The sequence below is a fragment of the Nipponia nippon genome, unplaced genomic scaffold (genome assembly GCF_047370975.1).
Source record: "Nipponia nippon isolate SJK-2023a ecotype South Korea unplaced genomic scaffold, ASM4737097v1 scaffold_13, whole genome shotgun sequence".
Taxonomy (NCBI): domain Eukaryota; kingdom Metazoa; phylum Chordata; class Aves; order Pelecaniformes; family Threskiornithidae; genus Nipponia; species Nipponia nippon.
The window spans coordinates 13,398,811-13,418,074 of record NW_028262324.1 but is presented as its reverse complement, the minus strand read 5'-3'; the positions used below and the strand labels follow the sequence as shown (position 1 = coordinate 13,418,074).

The 19,264-nt window shown below is 39.9% G+C and overlaps 1 protein-coding gene across 1 annotated transcript; it reads right to left on the bottom strand.

The window, feature by feature from the left end:
- Positions 1-9,420: 9,420 nt before the first annotated feature.
- Positions 9,421-18,915, bottom strand: MTG2 (mitochondrial ribosome associated GTPase 2). Its single transcript, XM_087749777.1, has 6 exons — positions 18,638-18,915; positions 16,904-17,051; positions 16,151-16,266; positions 15,369-15,587; positions 13,755-13,893; positions 9,421-13,345 (listed from the first exon to the last, which is right to left on the bottom strand). Exons 1-6 carry the CDS (start codon positions 18,815-18,817, stop codon positions 12,951-12,953), a joined length of 1,197 nt encoding a protein of 398 aa, XP_087605903.1. The 5' UTR covers positions 18,818-18,915; the 3' UTR covers positions 9,421-12,950.
- Between the last annotated feature and the right edge of the window lie 349 nt (positions 18,916-19,264).

The window sequence follows — 19,264 nt, the reverse complement described above, 5'->3', positions numbered from 1 at the left end:
AGAGAAGAAATTTAACAGAAAAGATGAAAGTTCATCTAAACAAACTCTCGCAGCTTTCTGTGGTTAACAGCTGAATCTCTGACAAACTAGACCTGAGAATACCTTCCGTACTACCGTTCTGTTACGTCTGACTAAACAAATGAACAAAGAATTTACCGGTCTTTCCTATACGAGGCATTTCCCTGAGCAGGGACTGGTAATTGGGCGGTCTAGTAGAATAAACCAGAAAGATGACAGAGGGGGTTGGTTTTGTTTTTCTTATTTCCTCCACTTTCCAATACACGTCAAGAATGTTAAAACATTATTATGCAAGAAGACCAGAGATAAGCAACAGGGAGCAGAGCTGAGTTATTTTAGCAGGCTTTTTTTTCCCCATTTCTCTATATTTCCCCTTCTTAGAGCTTGAATTCATTGAATCAAATAAAAAAATAAAAACAACACATTAACACTCCTAGCTCCAGAACTGGTTTTCCTGCGCATGATGAGCTGAGCAAGCAGCCATTTAAAAAGGGAGTTGCAACTGTTTAAATTCTGAACATGACTTTTTTCCAGATAGTCTGAGCCTCTGATCTCAAATTCTTAGCTTATGATTTAGTAGTTACTTACTGAAGGCAAACAGCGGGTTTCCCCCTACAACCATTAGTAGTAACTCTATTCAAAAGTGATGAGACCAGCTTTAAATTTCAAGGTGCATTTGCAAGCACGTGGGCTAGGAATTCCCTTCTTTCACACATTCACCCAGTCAAAGAGCTAAAGCTGTAAACAAAATACCCCGTTTTAAGAGACTCATAAAATTCATAATACTGACAGGGAGCTGGTGGAGATTGGCTTTGCTTTCGGTGATCCATAATGCCATGATATACCCGCACTGAAGTGCAGATGCCATGCGTACCAGCACCATGCTTTCTCAGAGTCTCACTGGTGACACCAATATGTTCCTGTATAATTTAAAATCCTAACGGTCCTTTTCTCTGAGCTTTCAGAATGCACTTCTGGTCTTAAAGTCCTTTCCCCACAGAGTAAAGAAACGGACACGTTTCACTGTGAGCCTTTTGCACAGCATTTTTATGGTCTCTGGCCTCCATATGGGCAGAATCACCTAAACTTAGCTGAAAGTCATTTTATTCATTGGTGGCTTTTGCAGGGAAGATATTTATGTTCCTTCCTGAAAGAATAGCTCTTGCCTTGCCAAATAAAAAAAGAAAAATAACTACTGAGGTCACACCTGAGCTTGGTTTTCAGACTGAAAATGTTATAAGCTGGTCTGAAGTTTCAGAGTAGCTGATGACTAATTCAAATGTGCTTAAAAGAGTATTTGAGTTCTGGTTTTTCGTGTTCGGAATATAAACGTCTGTATGCATTTGGAAGAGGCAGGGACTAGGGAGCTTCTAGGCGTAATCAAATATGAACTGTGAAAACACATTACCATTAGGCAAGGCAGGGCTTCTTGTCAACTAACTTAGCTAAACACCTACATATATTTTTTGCTACCATACCTGCTAAAATAATGCCCCGTTCCTATTGTCTAGACGTAAACCGAGCAGGCAGGACCTGTTTTCAAAAACGATGTGAGACAACTTGCTGTAATTATGAATATGCATCAAATATTTGTGGGAGCACAGAGGCTTCCACGCAGAAAAGAAACCCAGTTATTTCCAGAGAGAAGTATCCAATTTATGCACAGTGTTCAGTAAGCAATGTTCATGCAGCTGTAAATCACACCCAGGAGATTTTTAAAGAAGCGGGCTACGCGACTTCCCCTAGGACCTGTGCAGAGGCAATGCCAGTTCCCTTCTCTTAATACAAACCTACACTCCATTAACTCGAGGACGTAAAGGCCACCGTAACGAGGTCTGCGGTCCTTCCACAGAGCAGCGTCTGCATATCAAAAAACTATCGAAGAACATTTTTCAGCACAGCTGCTTTCTTTTTGGCTCTGTAATGCTTCCTCCCTCGTCACCAATAACGAGAGCTCTCTTCACACAGATAGAGGAACTTTGCTCCCACCGCCTCTCCTCAGCGCCCGTCCTCAGTGACCAGCCCTTATTTGTTCTCTCCAACCTGCAGTTATACAAATTGCTCTGTTGTTCCAAAAGCATCACTGAAGCTTCATTAGCTCAAGTAGGAGGCTAGAGAAGGAGCACGCAAGAAGGAGCTTTTGGTGAAAAACACCTGTCTGGGGTAACTAATGAGATTTGCCGAGAGGGATGGACTTTGACATCAGAAGATGTGATTATATTTTGATTTGAAAGAATACTAATGGGTTTCCTCCCATGTTTGTAAATGAACATTCATTTTCGTAGCAGAACTAGGCTGGAAAGATCATAGGTTAGCATCCTTGCTGAAAAGAAGTTTAACAACGTGATTTCTATGAGGGAGGATTAATTTTCATAACCCCAGCTCCCATGCAGTGACACCAGCACAACTTTGCAGTACAGACCTGGTCTTGAAAGAGGCCTTCTCCACTCTACAGAACTCATTCTGCAAATAGATAGGACACAATAAGGAGTATTATCGTCTTTACTTCCAATGGGGGAATTGCAGACAAGAATAAACACACTTCACTAGCTGCCCTGGATGAGTGCCACAAAAGGGATTTCCAACACCGCAAAGCGAGCCTTTCATGCAAGATTTCACAGATATCCTTGTGGATAGTCGGGAACTCACAGCACTTCTGCGTTCCCTTAACCTTGACTTAAATCTCCATTCCTCCTTACCATCGCACAACATACTTTTCTGCCAATATAGTTGTACTCGCAGGATTAAGGAATTACAGGGTTTAGAAAAGCAACTAGGAATTTCCACAGGGTGAAAGGTATTGTTTCTAACCTGGTACCATCATTTTATTGAGATATAAGACTGTCACTGGGATTCACTTCAACAAACCCAACTGCTACCTGGGAGAGGAAGACTTGTACATACCTCAAAGGCAAGAAAACCCAGGTCTGTCCCTAAACCTCTTGCTGTGAGCTCAGGAATGCTGACGACTCATGAAATCAGCACCATTTTTATTTACACAGTCCAGGATGCATGAGTATTACTTATTACTAGGTATTTACAAGCCCCACATTTTTAGTCCATAATTTACAAGCTGCTTGCACAGTCTGGGTACAAAAGGGAACTAATATTTAATCCAATTACCAAACATTATAGGTAGAGCTATGCATGCACATTTGTGGGGGAAGAACAAGACTATTATTTTTCCCTTTGTAAAATTCTACAACCTGAAACGTTTCTCTAAATGACTCAGATGCACCAAGCAGGACTTTTTGTTGCGTTGTAAAGGCTTTTCTTATACATCAAATACCCGTCAGTAATTCCTGGGACCCCCTGCCATAACATACAATGATTATATATTAGAGATGGCAAGGAAAGGGTATGAAGGTAGGCAGTTGTGGTGCGTGTGTGTACAAACATCACAAGTATCCTTCCTGGGCGTGTAAAGGCACAACGCATGACAAAAGTAGTTTTTATAGGCAGACCGTGCCCACAACTTAGGCATCTGCACTTTTAAGCACAAAAGCGCATCTGTGATGCGACACTGACTTTTGAATTATTTTTTAACACAATATCCTGGGAGTTAGCAGCACAATGAACAGTGGAGGAAAACTGATTGCAAAGTAGTTAATAATCTCATTCAAGATATCTCTGAGCGTTCACAAACAACAAGCTCTCTGCTAGAAAGGCAATGACAGTTCTGGCAAATTTTTTAGCCGTTAAGTAACAGCTCACACACAGCTTTAGTCATTAGAAGCTGTTTATTGAACAACAAACAATAATGGGAGTTGCATATATAATTCCTTGAACATGAGGTTGCGCGTACACCCTGCAGTGTTCATGAATTGACGATGGATTGACAAAGCAGAGCAATTACCCTCCGTTATGAAAATAATTTACACTCTAAGCAGCACAAATTTAATAGACCATTACAGCTAGAGCACTGTTTAATATCTCTGATACAGCTTGTATTCAAAATACACAGGGATAACATAATATGTATAATGCTTGCATGAAGCCCATGTTAAGCACTCGGAGAACTATGAATTAAGCTGTTGTTCAAGAGCTTTCATGAAAGTAACAAGTAAGAAGATCCTTTTTTGTTGCCGTTAATACTTTTAATCAAAATGAAGGTCGCAAAGTACTTTACAGAACTCTACAGAGAGAAGAATGCTGACACATAGCTAATTCTAGAGTAAGGGAAAGACTGAAGTCAAGCACGCGTGGATGATAGCCATTGCAAGCATACAGCAACAAGGTAAATTAAAACCTCAGCAAGGGACCAAAATGCCCAACATATCCCTTCTGAAGTTCTCACTGGGAAGAACTCACGCAGACTGAAGTATGCAGAACAGGTCACCTATTTCAGAAAGATAAAGAGCTGAAATCCCTTAGAAATTCCCCCTCAGAAATCCCACATGTTCCTGACCTCTGCTTCAAAGTGACCATCTCAAGAACGGTTTCTGAGAGCATGGGGTTTATAGTAATTTCCTTTGAAAAAACTATAAATACAACCTTCCTTCATTCATCTCTGGAGAGGTTGCCCCAGCTAAAGTACTGAACAGAAGACTATTAAGGAAATCAACTATTTAAGGTCATTACGATCAACTTATCTTAATAACCATATTTTCACCTCAGCAATTAACTCACTGAGTACTATTTGCTATGCATCACTTCAGTAGAGTGCCTTTCAAGCACAATTTATAAATAGGGAAAATTCTAATCACTATTAATCACTCACAACTGTGGCATGACAAGTTATCAGATCAGCAGGTGACAGAACAGCAGAATTGCCTCCTCCACAGCAAAGCAAAACAAAACATGAACTTTAGTTAGCCGAAATGCCACTTGTACAACAATCTCTGAAGAGGTATTTGCGTGCTGACAGGATCTACCAAACTGCCTTAGAAAAACACATATATTAGCTATCAAGGACAAGAACAAGCATAAAATATTTTCTGAGAAAATCTGAACAAGTTCCTCCTTTATTCAATTACATTTGTGACCCTCTGCAATTATTTTCTCCATTAATATATAAGCACTTAGGCTTTACTAGCATGAAAGTGGGAATATGGCTATTTTTTAGCTTGAATATTCACTAAAAGCACATTTCCAACTATGCATTCATTCATCAAGTGACCTGGTTAGTTAAATGTATTATTGGTTTTGTTCCAGACTAAACACATTAGGAAATTAACTTCTGTAGAACTAACTTAATTTAGTCTTAATAGATGTTTCTAGAACTGTTCTGTGTTGATCAGTTTCATAAGCCACCTCAATACATCTAATAAGCATTAAAAAAAAAATCACTATCTTTAGAACATTTAATTAGTGATAATTTACATGAATTAGCAGCATCAGTTAATAAACTGTACATGTTTCACATGGCAATTTTTGTTATTCATCCACAAATCAAGTTTTATTTACTGTGGAAAAAAATCCTGAATACCTTCAAAAAAAAAAAAAAAAAAGGAGATATCTCAAGTCGTCTCACAGAAAGCTCCTAAACACTAAACCAGCCTGCAATACCATGAAGAGGGTAAAATGGATACTGGAGGATTTTGTGGAGGGCAGATAGGAAGCCGCATGCTGCCCTGGGCATCTCTTCAGTGAGCCGTGTATTTCTGTGCTTCTCTGCACACCTTTAGGTCAAGCCCTTTGAAGCTACAAATGCAAATATGACCTATATGGTTAGCTATAAGTTACTCTTGTACAAAGTACCTAGAATAAAAACAGTGTTACAGGACTAGCACCACACTGGATTTTTTCCAAATTCCAGGTCCTCTGCCTTGCCGCAGACTTCCTGTGTGACTGTGCAAGTCACTGGGCTCCAAATCCAGACAGGTATTTAAATTCAGATTTTCTAAAATTCAGCGGGACGTAGGCTTTTCGCAGCCTGGCTAGATTTGGACCTCAGCGTCCTGTGATTCAGTTTCTACCAGTGAAAGAAGGTTAATAAGTCACTCTCAAACATAAGGTATTGTAATATTAAAAAAAAAAAAGTGATGTAAAACACATGAAATATTCATCCTTCAAAGCCATTTCCCTAATGGCAATAAATTAGTTAATGAAGCTAGAAAATTTTGCTTGATAGAGAAACAGAGATGAGTTAGCTTCCCAAAATAAAATACATTTTTTACATCTATAGTTACAGGGGCCATAATGACCTTGCAGAGCCAGTATGGGACTTAACCCATAGCACAGGTGGGCAAGCTTCAAAACCACAAGTTCTGGCACTGAAGTTATCAAATGTTACCAGTTTTTGTTTTTCTAGACAGAGCTCACTGTCCCAATAATTGTTGATTCGAATTACTGTTTCAATCTTCCATTACATGTCTGGTGTGGGGGTGGGTAAAGGAAGAAAATAAACATTTTCTAAAATAAAGCAATAAAAAAAATGTTGATTTAATATGGTGACCTTTTACCAGGTTATTTTTTAAATGTGATAAATGTGTGTCCTGTCTGGACAAAGCAAACTAGCTGCCCAAACTCATCTTCCTGATTTGTAACAGAGGAAAACAACAGGAAATGAATAGCCACAAACCAGTATGATTTCACGAATAAGATAATCAAAATACGGATACTTCATCTGTACTATCACAGATGTCCTATTGACAACCAGTGTTTTAGCAATTACATTGCCTCATGCAAATATTTTTCTTCATAAGCATTTTCCACTTCTAGTGGAAGATTAATTTATCTAGATTTAGACAGTGAATAGCTAACTTCTATCTCTGGTTGATTAGTGTGTGTACAAAGGAAGCACGGGGTGAGGATTCGCATCTTTGGAAAACAGTGATGTTCCAATCTCAATGGTAATTAAGCCCTGAGGAAACAAGTATCAGGATTGAAATGAGTTATCTTTAAAACTATGACCAAGCTTTTCCATATGCTAAAATTGATCCCAAACCATAGACGTTTTCTAAAATACTGACTCTTACCTACAAATGAATTGACTATCCGTTTCTCCAGTTACAAAGACAAAAGGCACTCACTGAGGATTTGGAGAACAAAAGATAATTTGTTCTGCAGTTAGTTTTTAGTCCTGCTTTTCAGTCAGTGCTAATAAGTCTGGATCTAAGTGCATTTCTAAAGCACGCGTTTTGAAAGGTGATTTAGTCTGTGTAAAACATTTTCAGCGTATGTGAAGAAGCACAAGGCTCTTCATGTTTTGTGCCTTGTTTTACCCAATAACCATGACATAAAATAACAGTGTTTGAGTATACTGCAATGCTGCATTCAGGTTAAAAAAAAAAAACCACCAACCTGGGCCTGGGTCACCACTGCATTATGCCAGAGTGACTCCAATTAAAATTAATGGAACGTTACCAGAATAAAATGGATTGTAAGAAAGTAACCAGCCATACCCATTACCTCTTCCTGAAATTGAGCATGCAGACACGAGTTAGTTATTAAACCATAATTATATGGTTTAGTAGTACAGCTAGTCTTTTGTCTTCACTCATCATTCAGGAAACACACACATAATACACAAATACTTCCACCTTGGTGACATAACAGCATAGCAATAAACAAAGAACAGAGCTTAACCAAGGAATGCACACTTCAAGGAGTCAAAGCCATATTTCACATAAACAAGGGCAGAGAAAAAAAAAATCCCAAACCTGTGGATATGAAATCAGACGCTGTTTTGGCCTCCTTGGACAATTCTATTTCAATCAGGAAAAAGGAGATGAAAAATTACTCTGAGTGGGAAAATGAAGGACAAACACAATCTCAATATTAAAACAAGGTTGATAAAAATCTCCCTGCCTTTGTCCTACCAGCTATGTTTCGTGTCGCAGAAAAATGGGCACATACCACATAATAAATCTCAGAATCGCATAGAGAAAAATTGAGAGTGCAGCCTGAAGGTAGCTTTGTTCTATTATCAAGAGTTGCAAAATCATCCTTCATCATTATTGGCACGCATATATAACTTCCCCTCCAAATATTAATAACTTCAGTCTTTCCAGACCTCTGTCATGCAGGCACAATTAATCCCTATTTAACAAGATGGGGAAACTTAATGGGGAACAGCACTGGAAACTGCAGTGTGGAAGACAAAGAGAAGAAAACAAAGCTGTTCTTTAAAGGCCAGGCACACATCAATATTGGGATGAAGTTTAGCAATATCAGGATGAAGTTTTAATTTATATCAAACCCATTTTCACAATGGTGATGAACTTCATTATTAACGGAAGTGGTCCAAAACCAAAACACAATTTGCACGGGAACGACAGGGCTGTGGACCTATTGAAGAGATGCCGAGCTCCAAACTTGCCTGTTCTCCCTACGCACGCTGTAAATGTACCACCTCTCCCAAAAAAGCCTCATCTCTCATAACTTGTATGCAAGATAACAATCTCCAGATTATGGGCTATGGTATCCCCAAAAATAAGAGCTCCCAAAGTAAAGGTAATCTTGCTCCTAGTGAAAATCCATTTTTACACAACAATGATATTCGTAGAAAGATTAAGCCAAAGCATTTATTCATTGTATCTTGATTTCCATTGCAGAGTTAACAGTTCAAACAACACATTAGCCTTCCAGCAGCCTGTCTGCTCCCTATTTATGTTCCACCTGCAATTCAATTAGTAACTCATTAATCTGCACACCTGCAGCACACCTAACCTCTGGTCCCAGCCTCAACCTTACATTACAGGTGTCGGACAGTGAGCCCAGTTAGCAATATCCTGTGGAAGACAAGACAGAAAGAAGTTAGACTGGCGTTCTGCATCGAGTAGCTTGTACAAACACATGCAAACTACGGTACTGATAGAATGGGACCTTGCCAGCATCTCTGGTTTGTAGCCATCCCTGTAATTCTCTAATTTGAATCAATATTTAAAAACGACAGCTTACAAGTTTTTAAACATGTTCAAGTCAGAGTACCTATTCACTTACCACAAATTTACTTAAAAATAAAAATCACTATGAAGAGGCTTAATAAATACACATATAATAATGAAATTTTCCTTGCAACAGAAAAAGAAACCAAGTGAGATCTGACACTTCTGGCAGCCTTCACTTTTCCTTGCGTTCGAGCAACTGGTGACCTACTGCTGCTGTAATATCACAACCCTAAGCATACATATGACCAAAACGAATGCAGGCAGACATCACCTAGCATCTGGTGTTGTGTCCTGCGTCTCCTGCCCCGTGCTGAGGCCCCGAGCAGTGCCGTCTGCACGGCCTCCCCAGTGCTGGAAGCGGGGTGGTGGCAGGCCTTGCTCTCGTCCCAGCGCGGCGCTGCAGCAGAGCAGAACCACTCTGTACAAGTGCAGCGAGGGTCTCGGTTTTATTGCTGTCAGTGCAATTCATCGCAGACACATTCTGATCCACCTTAAAAAATATTATGTAATACAAAAAAAGTTCTTAACAAAACCATACAAGTAAAGCAGATTGCAAAATATACCATGCTTAAGCACATTCAATGTTTTATTTAATGTACTGCAATGAGTCCTCAATATCCATATGTTTAAAAAGTGTGGTCCTTTTTAATGCTTGTTTTTACATTAACACTTAATCTTCTTTTTCTGTTCAGTTGATACCACCTACAGTTTCCAAGAACCTACAAAGGGGGAGAGGATTGAAAACAAATATAAAAACACACGACTAGCACTAAAGCACTCTTGTAATCATGTACTAAAAAATGTATTAAAAAGATGAGTACCAGAACTGTAAAGTACTAAACAAAATTATGGCTCAAGCTTCTCTAGGAAATGTAAAATAGACTGGACTTCAGTTCACATTAAAATAAGGCTTATTATCAGAATGAGGAATAAAAATCCCCATCTCTTTCCCCTTGTCAACTTGAAAATCAAGGACAGCATCAAAGGTTTCAGCAGAGGAAAGCAAAAGCTAGTTAAGGAAAGTCATGCAGAAGAAAGTCACCAAAACCCCTCCAAAACCTAAAACAAAACAAGCCCACCCACCCCAATCCTAGCAAAACAAAAAAAAAAACAGTGGAAAGAAATCCTATAGCACATCATTCTTCTCTGAAACAATTCATCATTCTCTCTCTTAACCTGGTTATTTTTCCTTCTTTGTTCCTAGACATAAAAAGAGTTTCCTTTGTAAGTACCTTATTTTCAGCAGAACCAGAGGTTACTCCCCAGTTCTGTCCCTCATAATTAGAATGGGATGCAAGAGATCTTCATGCTAAAACTGAAAGAGCGCTACGGGGAAACGGCCCAAGCTATTAACTCAGTACTGTGCTGAGCAGCACGCAGGCACTCCTTTTGTTTGGCGTTAACACACGGACCTCTAGCACGAGGTTACCTCATTCGGTATAGATGTATATTGACGACAGTAAGTTCAAGCTCCTACAAACAGTTGTTCCAACACGAAAGCTGGAGCTATTTGGCACTTTTCATCGGCAGAGGAAGGAGTATGTTCTCCTGTAAAGCCACTTTGAACCCTACAAGCATGTGGTTAGGAACGTGGTACTGTCACCTCAGAACAGGTGGCTGAAATGTTAAGAACAAAGAAAGCAATTATATGATCAATAAGACATTCTGTTAAGCTATCTAGCAACCTGCTGTGCTTTTTGCACATCAGTACACAAAACGCTCTCCACTCCAAGAACCGAGGTTGCACGAGCACTAGAAAGCAAGGGTGAAAGCACCTGTGAGTACAGAGGCTTTTTAAACAGCCTCTGTCATTCTCGAAGACTGCCAAACACTAAAATACAGTCAGAGAGAGCGCAAAGTATGTGTAGGTGTCCAATGTTCTGCGAAGAAGCTGCACCAGCTTTTGTGTTCAGGCAATCTTCTCCTGGTTTTATTAAATGTGGCTGAAAAACATGTAGCAATAGAAGGAAATATGACAGTGAAGCCTAAAAATGCTGCACAAAACAAAACAGAAGGACGGAACTGAGAATTAACTTCTACCTAATTCAGTCTGGTAAATCCCAGGGATGAAACAAGTATGAAACAAAACATGAGAGTGACTCTGGGATTTAACACTTGTTTTCATTTTTTCGTGATTATACCAATATCACTGCTTCTCATGCATAGATTACTTTCCACACCTGACCACAGACAGAAATACTCAGAATGTGAATTTAGGCAAGGTAATTACCTGTTTTGCTCATATTTTTATTTAATAATTCAGGCATTTGAGTCGACCTTGCATTTTTTCAGAATAAAAACCTGCTGCTCTTAAAAATAAGAAAGGGCATGCACCATCTTTCTTATAGAGGCAAAGTTAGTTCTAATTCATAATCACAGAGCTGATCCCAACACTGGTACAGCAGGAGGGTGCGAGTTGAGCTTTAATTTAGAGATTGAACAAGACTGCCCCTTTCCAGTCATAGGCAGTCTGGGAAAAAAGGCCATCGTTCCTGGAAGCCGTGAGAAAGCCAGCCTTTTAAGGATGCACCATCCAGAAGCATTAGAGATGAAATCAAACAAAGCGTGCAAAGTGACAGAAACCGAGAGAATTATCACCTTCTCTGTAGCGTACAGAAGGAAGTAGTTAGAGGCTACAGCTGATTTTCTTTTTTAAACCCACCAAGTAATTCCTAGTACTGCTGATACAACAGAAAACAGACAATTTTAGCTTAAACATAATGAAATTCTTACTTGTAAGCTAACAAAGCTTAACCAAAGACAAGTGATAGGTGCATGTTGTATAGCGCACCAAACTGTCCATAAACCTTAACTATTGTATTTCCTGAAAAAACAAAGCCAAGTTTACAAACATTACATCTTCTGTTTTATGATGGTGCTAATGAGTTTACGTTGTACTTCACTGATGTGACAAAAGTATGCGCAAAGTCTGTAATTCCAGACTAACTTTGCCTTCCAAACCAGCAGTCTGCTTTAAAAATCAAGAAACTTAAGTAAAGGCTCAAGTACAATTGTTTCTCCTGACTACTTAAGTAGTAAAAGTCATTGTGTCTCCGCACTCCACAAGTCTGCTAGGGTTCCTTATGAAAAAGCTTAATAATATGTTTTGATAAATTTTGACTTTTCATTATTAAGATAATAATCTTCTACACAGAATATAACCAGAATATACAGAAGGTGCTCTTCTTTCAGCATGAGGAGAGGGCAAAGACCCACTGTTCCAAATGAAGATTTCTGAATTCCTAAAGAACAAAATTTAAGAACACTGTCCACAAAATGACATAGTTTTAAAAAAAAGAGAGAGAAAAGAACTGTATTTTTCTTTTATTTGGAATATCTAAGCCTAGGATTTCTCAGAACATTGCTTGAGATACCTCAGGGAACCTGGACAAGAACTCAGAAGTGAGTCTCAAATGACTGTTCCCTGGCTAGTTTATACAGCTACTTAGCTGCTGCCAGCATTTAAAGATAGTTATTCATACTAACGAGGAAATTATTTCAATCATTAATGGCAGCTGTTTCATGGTTCTTGTCCCAAAACCAGTGAGCAGCTGTGCCTCCTCTGAGAAAAAACAAAAACAACATCAACAAAAAAAAAAACAAAACAGGAGAAAAGTTTAAGAGAAGATGACTGAAAGTGGTTAAGGTATAAAACCTGATAAACATAGGACCACCTTATCTTTATTCTAGAACTTTTGATTAGTGAAAATTGAGAAGTCACTTCACTCCGATTCAGAATGCAAGCCAGCATCTCCTGCAGATCCTGAATTTCAGTCATTTCTACTAGATAGCATTCTCTTCGTTCCATAATTAACTATCTAATGCCAAACAGGATCCAGGTTTCCAATTCAACACCTGCCATGGTTACAATTTTCAAATTTTGTTGTAAAACACCTGAGACACCTCAAAGGTGAACAAACAAACAGACAAATCTTTCCAATGCAGCAGTCCAGAACAAATCCACATGCTGTGCCCCCTGCATTTAAAAAAAAAAAAAAAATACAACCTATAAAAAAACCAAAACCACACAGATGCAATCTAACCAAATTATGATTTTTTTTTTCCTCCTTCCAGTACAGTTCACAGTAGTTCTGGTTCCTACCACTTGACTGGGCTTTGCCCTCGTGATTGTTCTGTCTTCACGTAAGTGTCATACAGTTCTCTCAAATGCAACAACAGTTCCTCTAGGTTGTCTCCTGTCAACGCAGACAACGCAATGACCCGCTCATCTATCTGTTCTTTAAGGAGTGGCAGATTGATCCTGGACTGAGCAAGGTCAATCTTATTCCCGATGACAACGCAAGGCCTCTCAGACAATCCTTTTCTATATTGTTCCAGTTCATATTTTAAGTCTTGCAGCTGAATCCATGGCTGAGACGCAGAGAGATCCACCACATACAAGAGAAAGCGGCAGCGTTCAATATGCCTTAGGAAGGCCATCCCGAGGCCCCTGTTTTGATGAGCACCTTTTATTAGGCCAGGAATGTCAGCAACTACAATGAGAGAAATTTCACAGTGAATCCAACATATCCAACCAAAAAAAAAAAAAACAAAAAACCAAAACCAAAAACCAGTCTTTTACTGGCCAGTGCAAGTACTTTTAGAATTACATCTCAATGCATCAATACTAAAGCATACCTCATGTTAAGTTTGGCTGCTATTATCTTTTAAAACCCCTAAATTTAGATTATTCCAGTGAAGACAGAACACAGATTGCTACTTTGATATTAAGGGCAAATATAAGTGAATATGAGGTGGGCTTTCAGTATTGTTTTGTTTCAAGTTCTTTAGAACTAGTAAGAATTCTACAGCACTGCTAAACTTACTTCTGCAGCATTTCAAAGAATAACCCAGGTGACACAAATTGCTATCAAGGTACACACAACGTACTACGATTCTTACCTGCTACTTGTTCATAGTCTTGATAGTGGACAACGCCGACATGGGGATTTAGGGTTGTGAATGGGTAGGTGGCCACTGCTGGCTTTGCATTGGAGATCGCTCTCAAAAGTGATGATTTGCCAGCATTAGGAAAGCCCACCTGGAACACAAACACTCATTAAAGCCACAGCTCTAGGTTAATCCCAATAAAAAAAACCTGCAAGCTTCTGCAGATGTGCAAGGTTCTTCCAGCATGAATATAACAACAATAATTTTGCATGCTTAGTTCTGAAAAGCATCCTGGTTTCCCTTTTTTGTTTCTCCTAAACCATGTTTTATTTGCTCATAAACATTAAATAAATCAAACGTGGAAGGGTCCCCTTAACTTTTTTTGTGCCATCTGAAGTGTTTACTTTGGTCAGAACCAAAAGATCCATAAGATCTCTTTTACCCTGAAATAATGTTATGACACTTTGCCCTGCACTTCCCATTATATCTGTGTTTTCTAACTCTGATTTATTATTTTCCAAAAGAATTCAGAATTGGCTTTGTCCCTGATTCAGTAACATAGTTTGGCCTATAAGTAAGCAGAATGCCTACAAGTTTGGGATTTTCATAGTCTCGACATCAAAGAATTAAATTGAAACCTGGCCTTCTGGGGAGAAGGCAAGAATTTAAACAAACCTATCCCAGAAATGAAGTTACTCTGGGATATCCTATAGTTGACAAATGATAGCTACATACATGGTCAATAATCCCCAGATGAAAGATCAAATCCTCAACTCTCCTATTTGCTGATGTCAGACATTCCGAATTCTTGAGGAAGTGAAGTACAGAACATTCCGAATTTTTGAGGAAGTACAGAACCAATTCATCTCAGATTTCCAAATTAGTGCCAAAAATGTGAGAAGTGGACCAGAGTGTCCAGCTGGTCAGAGAATTAAGTGTATTGATCCACCAATGCCAACTCTTTTCTTAGTCTCTAAATAAATTCACAAAAATCTGCTAGAGCAGACAGTTATTCTGCAGTTGTTGAACTACAGCAAGAAGTCTTTGCAGCAAAGCATAATTCTAACTGCTTTACCAGCTGGTGTTAAAGCATTTCCATACTCAAAAATGAAAACAGCTTAAGCTGTAAATTGACTTAGCATTCATGTCTAAATAATATTTTTGTATCAGAGGATGCTAAACCTAGAACTAACAAAGTCAAATGTTTAATATCTGTAAAAAGAGAAACAGAAGATGATTTGAACTTTATCCATTTTCTTTTTTTAAAAAACCCAAGAAAACAGAAATTAACTTAGAAGAACTCTCTATACTGTTCATCTGCAGCACTGGCAGACAAAGCCTGCTGTACATCATCAGTGAGTCTGTTGCTCACTGATAAATCTTGCACATTGCTTTTCTATATATAGTGATCTTGGTGAAAGTAGGATGACGTCAAGTAGCAAGAGTGACAGCTCTGCAAATCACTTTGGACACCCTTCTACCAAGTAACAGCAAGAAAGCATCGAGTTCCATCTCTAAACAAGCAAGCCAAAAGGCTAACAAAAATGTTATCAAGCATTATTTCTTCAGTCAGTCAAGTGTCATCCTACAACGATAAGGAAGTTGAAGAACCACAGTGACACTCACCAACCCTGCATGAGCTGTTGTCTTGAGTTCCAGATGAAGGACCCTTTCCTGGCCTGGCTCTCCTGGAGTAAATAACGTTGGAGCTCGGTTTTCATTGGAAAGAAAAAAACGATTACCTTTCCCTCCAGCTCCTCCATAAGCTGCAACATACTCTTCACCATGTTGAGTGAGGTCAGCCACAATTTTCCCATCCTCCTTAACCAATGTACCTACAGGGACCTTAAAGTGAAGAGAGATGCAAGCATTACACTGAAGCTCAAACTCTGCAGCAGAGCTGTCTTCAGCAGATCCTTTACCAGCTGATTTCAGATTTGTTGAAAATCATTCCTCCATATTCTCAAGCTGGGGAATCCAGAAAGAGAAGTGTACTTCATGAGGCTCGCTTTCTGGACCCAAACAGCACTGTCAGACATTTACACTTCATTAAAATGTTAACAATACCATAACCCTCTTTCTCTCCTTTTATGCAAAGAAGCCTAAGCACAGTAGTGAGCTATGAAACATACTGTAGGTGTGCACCAAAAGAGGTATGTTGAAGAAAAACCAGAAAGTATGAAAAAAAAAAAGTCTGCTCCTGTTTAAGAAGTTCTGTGTTCTGATTGCTCTAGGCATATGACCCCTAGAAGTAAAGCAAATCAGAATTGTATTTGTTTTGGCCAGATGTACCTTCCAAAGAAGTCTAATTTTTACAATTCAAAGCAGCCTTATCTGCCTGTGTGCCAACCAGCCCAACTCATTTAATACAAAGCTAACACACTAGCACACAACCTTAATTTACTTACTTTAACATACACATATGCACCATTAGCTCCGTAACAGTTTTTGGTTCCTCCTTTCTCTCCATGAAAACCCTGATAGAAGGGGAGGACTGAAGAAAGTGATTTCATTTGCTTGTCAGCTGTAAAGCAAAATACACATATTTTAAACACGTTGTGTTAGCTGAATAGGCATAGAAGAGCAACCTTTTGACTGTTCTTTCCCGTTCAGAATATTGCATGAATGCATATCCTATTTACTGTCTCAACAATAACGTATCAGGGAAAACTAACATTCATGTAAGTTGTGATGAAGTTTAACTGCCTTTACTTAGGTTTATTAACCATGGACTTTATTATGTGGTCATTCAAAAAATCAATCATTACAAAATACTCCAGAAAATTAATTTGCTAGATTAGCAGATTTTGCAGCAGGGTGGTGGCAGAAGCAGCTTTATCCATCTTAACAGTAAAATTTGATCAGATCCCAGCCTTATCATAACATAGTCAGGTGCCAGCCACTAAAACATCTGCAAAATATCTTGATTTTCAAAATGCTTTCTAAGGCTGCCAGTGTCATTTATGTCCCTGTTACCACAGCTCAAGACAAAGCTTAAAAAGTAAAGATAACTTATACAGAAATAACCATTTTAACGTTTTTGACATTCACATCTACCAGCTCCCACCATACAAAGTGTGTTGTAGGGTTGTTTTTGCTGCGGAGGGTGGGGTGTTAAGCAACAGGACAACATAAAACAAAACAGATTTAGTGAGTCTTACCCTTCAAAATGACATGGCCCCCATCACCTCCATTTCCACCATCAGGCCCTCCAAATATTTTTCTGGGTTCACTATAAAAAGAATGACCCCCTCCTCCTCCTTGTCCTCCAACCACACGCACTTTCCGGTGATCCACGAAATAGCGTGTCTGTAACAAGGATGGGTTTTGTACCCTTTAAGTACAGTTTATCAGAGTCATCTTCCAACAAGTTGATTGTTCTGCAAAACTTAGTAATATGCAGACCTGCTATTTTTAGTCATGATGAGTTCAACAGTGGAAAAAAAAAAAAGAAATCAGAACTCTGCTGCCATTCACAGATCAACTAAACACAGCATACTAAGTATAATAATAAAGAAAAATAGATCTCATTTTTCAAGTATTTTTAAGAACCCCCTTAAAAGTAGAGGTCTGAGGCTATGCTGATATAACCTAATGCAGCAGCTCAGACACCAGAAGTACAAAATTCATGTTCAGGGAACTAATAACAGGAAAAGTATCCTTTTAATACACTTATATAATGCTGACAGGTAGCTCAAGACAGCTACCACACTATAAACCAAAGTCACTCAATTATTGTGTCCCTACTCATGACAACAAAAATTTAAAAAAGTAGATAAACTTTTTACTTCTTTACATTGAACTGAAATTTGCAAAAAGGACATAGTGCACGTGTGGGAGGGATATTTTCAAACAGAATAAGCAGAGGAGATCTTAATATATGCCACAACCAGTTGCTCAGGGGGTAAAAAAGATACAGTGTAAAGAGAATCACAGATCTTGTTCCTATTTCTGACATGAACTTAATATTTGGCTTCTGGCAAACTATGCTGCACCATGTTTCAGCTTTTCTGTCACCAAAATAGGTTAGATGATATTTACCTCTCTCGAGGAAGTGGGCTGAAATCACCAAGGGAAAATATTAGAGAAGTATATTCCTACAGGTAGGTGAAATTGTTTATGTATCAGGATGAACAGAGAAAGCATGACCTTGACTGTGGTAACGTTCAAATTCTGTCAATTACTGAGGAACTTCATAATGAGAAGGAGCAATAAGGGTCACTTTAATCAAATAGCCCAAACAGTATGCGAGGGAGAAAAAGTCTTATTAGCATTACCATACCAAGATAAGGAACTGAAAAAAAACCTAACTCTTGATAACTAAAGTTATACTACGACCAGTGATTTCTTAAAAAGCCTCTTTTAGAAAAGTATTTAGCACCACCACACGGCGAGACAGGAAACTGTTGCTTTAAATGGGAAGTGGTTTGTTGATCATTAGAAAATAGGATTTTCCATAGACGCATGATTAGAAGAACATGAAGAAAAACTGCTAGGACTCCGCAGTTTCTCTGACATAAAATGACTACTATGCAAGACTATAAAACCAGCGAGAAAAAAAAAAAAGTATTTTAGCTTTAAAGCTACATAAGACTTTTTGCTTTCTCGACCTACGCATGCTTTCAACCAAAGAGGTGCTGCCCAAAGGCACACCCACGGCTACTACAACCCTTCTGAACACCGATAATGTCAGATTTCAGACTTATTTCCTCACTATTCACAAAGATAATCAGATTTTGGAAAAATAATCCCTCACATCAAGAGCATATACTTGATCACTGTGAGGAGAGAACGGCAAGGAGCAGGGAAGCTGTTTTCTAAGGCGCGTCTGGGAGGTGACCGCTCAGCAAGGTAACTGCACCGCACGCTTACAGCTGATTTACTCTAGAACTTACCAGTTTCCTTTCCGAAATGACTCTTTTTTGCCTCAGCCGCCTGTTCTTTGAGCACCTCACGCAGGTTGTGGAGAAAGTCGGTTGCCGGCCCCCCACCGGCAGCGGCACCGGGCGGAGGAGGAGGAGTGCCGGCCTCCACGGGGGCCGGCCGCCCAGTAGGGCCCAGCACCGCGGCACCATGGCGCTGACAGCCGCCGGGAGAGCCCGGCCGCCCGGCAGGCCTCAGCACGGCGGCAGGATGGCGCCGGCAGCCGCCGGGACGGCCCAGCTGGGGCGCAGCCGCGTCCCGCCCCGCCCGACGGCCGCCCCCGGCCGCTCGCCGCCGTGCGCAGGCGCAGCTGCAGCTGCGCCGCTGTGGAGAAAGCGCGGGAAAACTGCGGCCTCCGGTAGTTTCCCTCCTGCCGCGCCTCAGCCCGCGGGTTTTCCTCACACAGCGGCCGCTCCGGGAAGGGCGTCGAGTCTGGGCGCCGGGCTATGCGCGAAGGCCCGTGGTACAGAGTTAGCCCGTGGCTGAGCGGTGCGGAAAAGCGGCGGGCAGCCTGGGAGGCCCAGTTTTGGGATCCCTTCCCCTCAGGGGCGAGCCGAGTGTCCTGCCCGCTTCGGACTTAACGGCGCCAGAAGTCGCTG

What these genes read in the sequence shown, in the direction of transcription:
- MTG2 (XM_087749777.1), bottom strand. Translation starts at nt 18,817, where the DNA reads ATGGTGCCGCGGTGCTGGGCCCTACTGGGCGGCCGGCCCCCGTGGAGG. An exon ending in TCATTTCGGAAAGGAAACTG is followed by an intron (nt 17,052 to 18,637) that starts GTAAGTTCTAGA and finishes TCCTTGTTACAG; the next exon opens with ACACGCTATTTCGTGGATCA. An exon ending in GTGCATATGTGTATGTTAAA is followed by an intron (nt 15,588 to 16,150) that starts GTAAGTAAATTA and finishes CTTCACTTTAAG; the next exon opens with GTCCCTGTAGGTACATTGGT.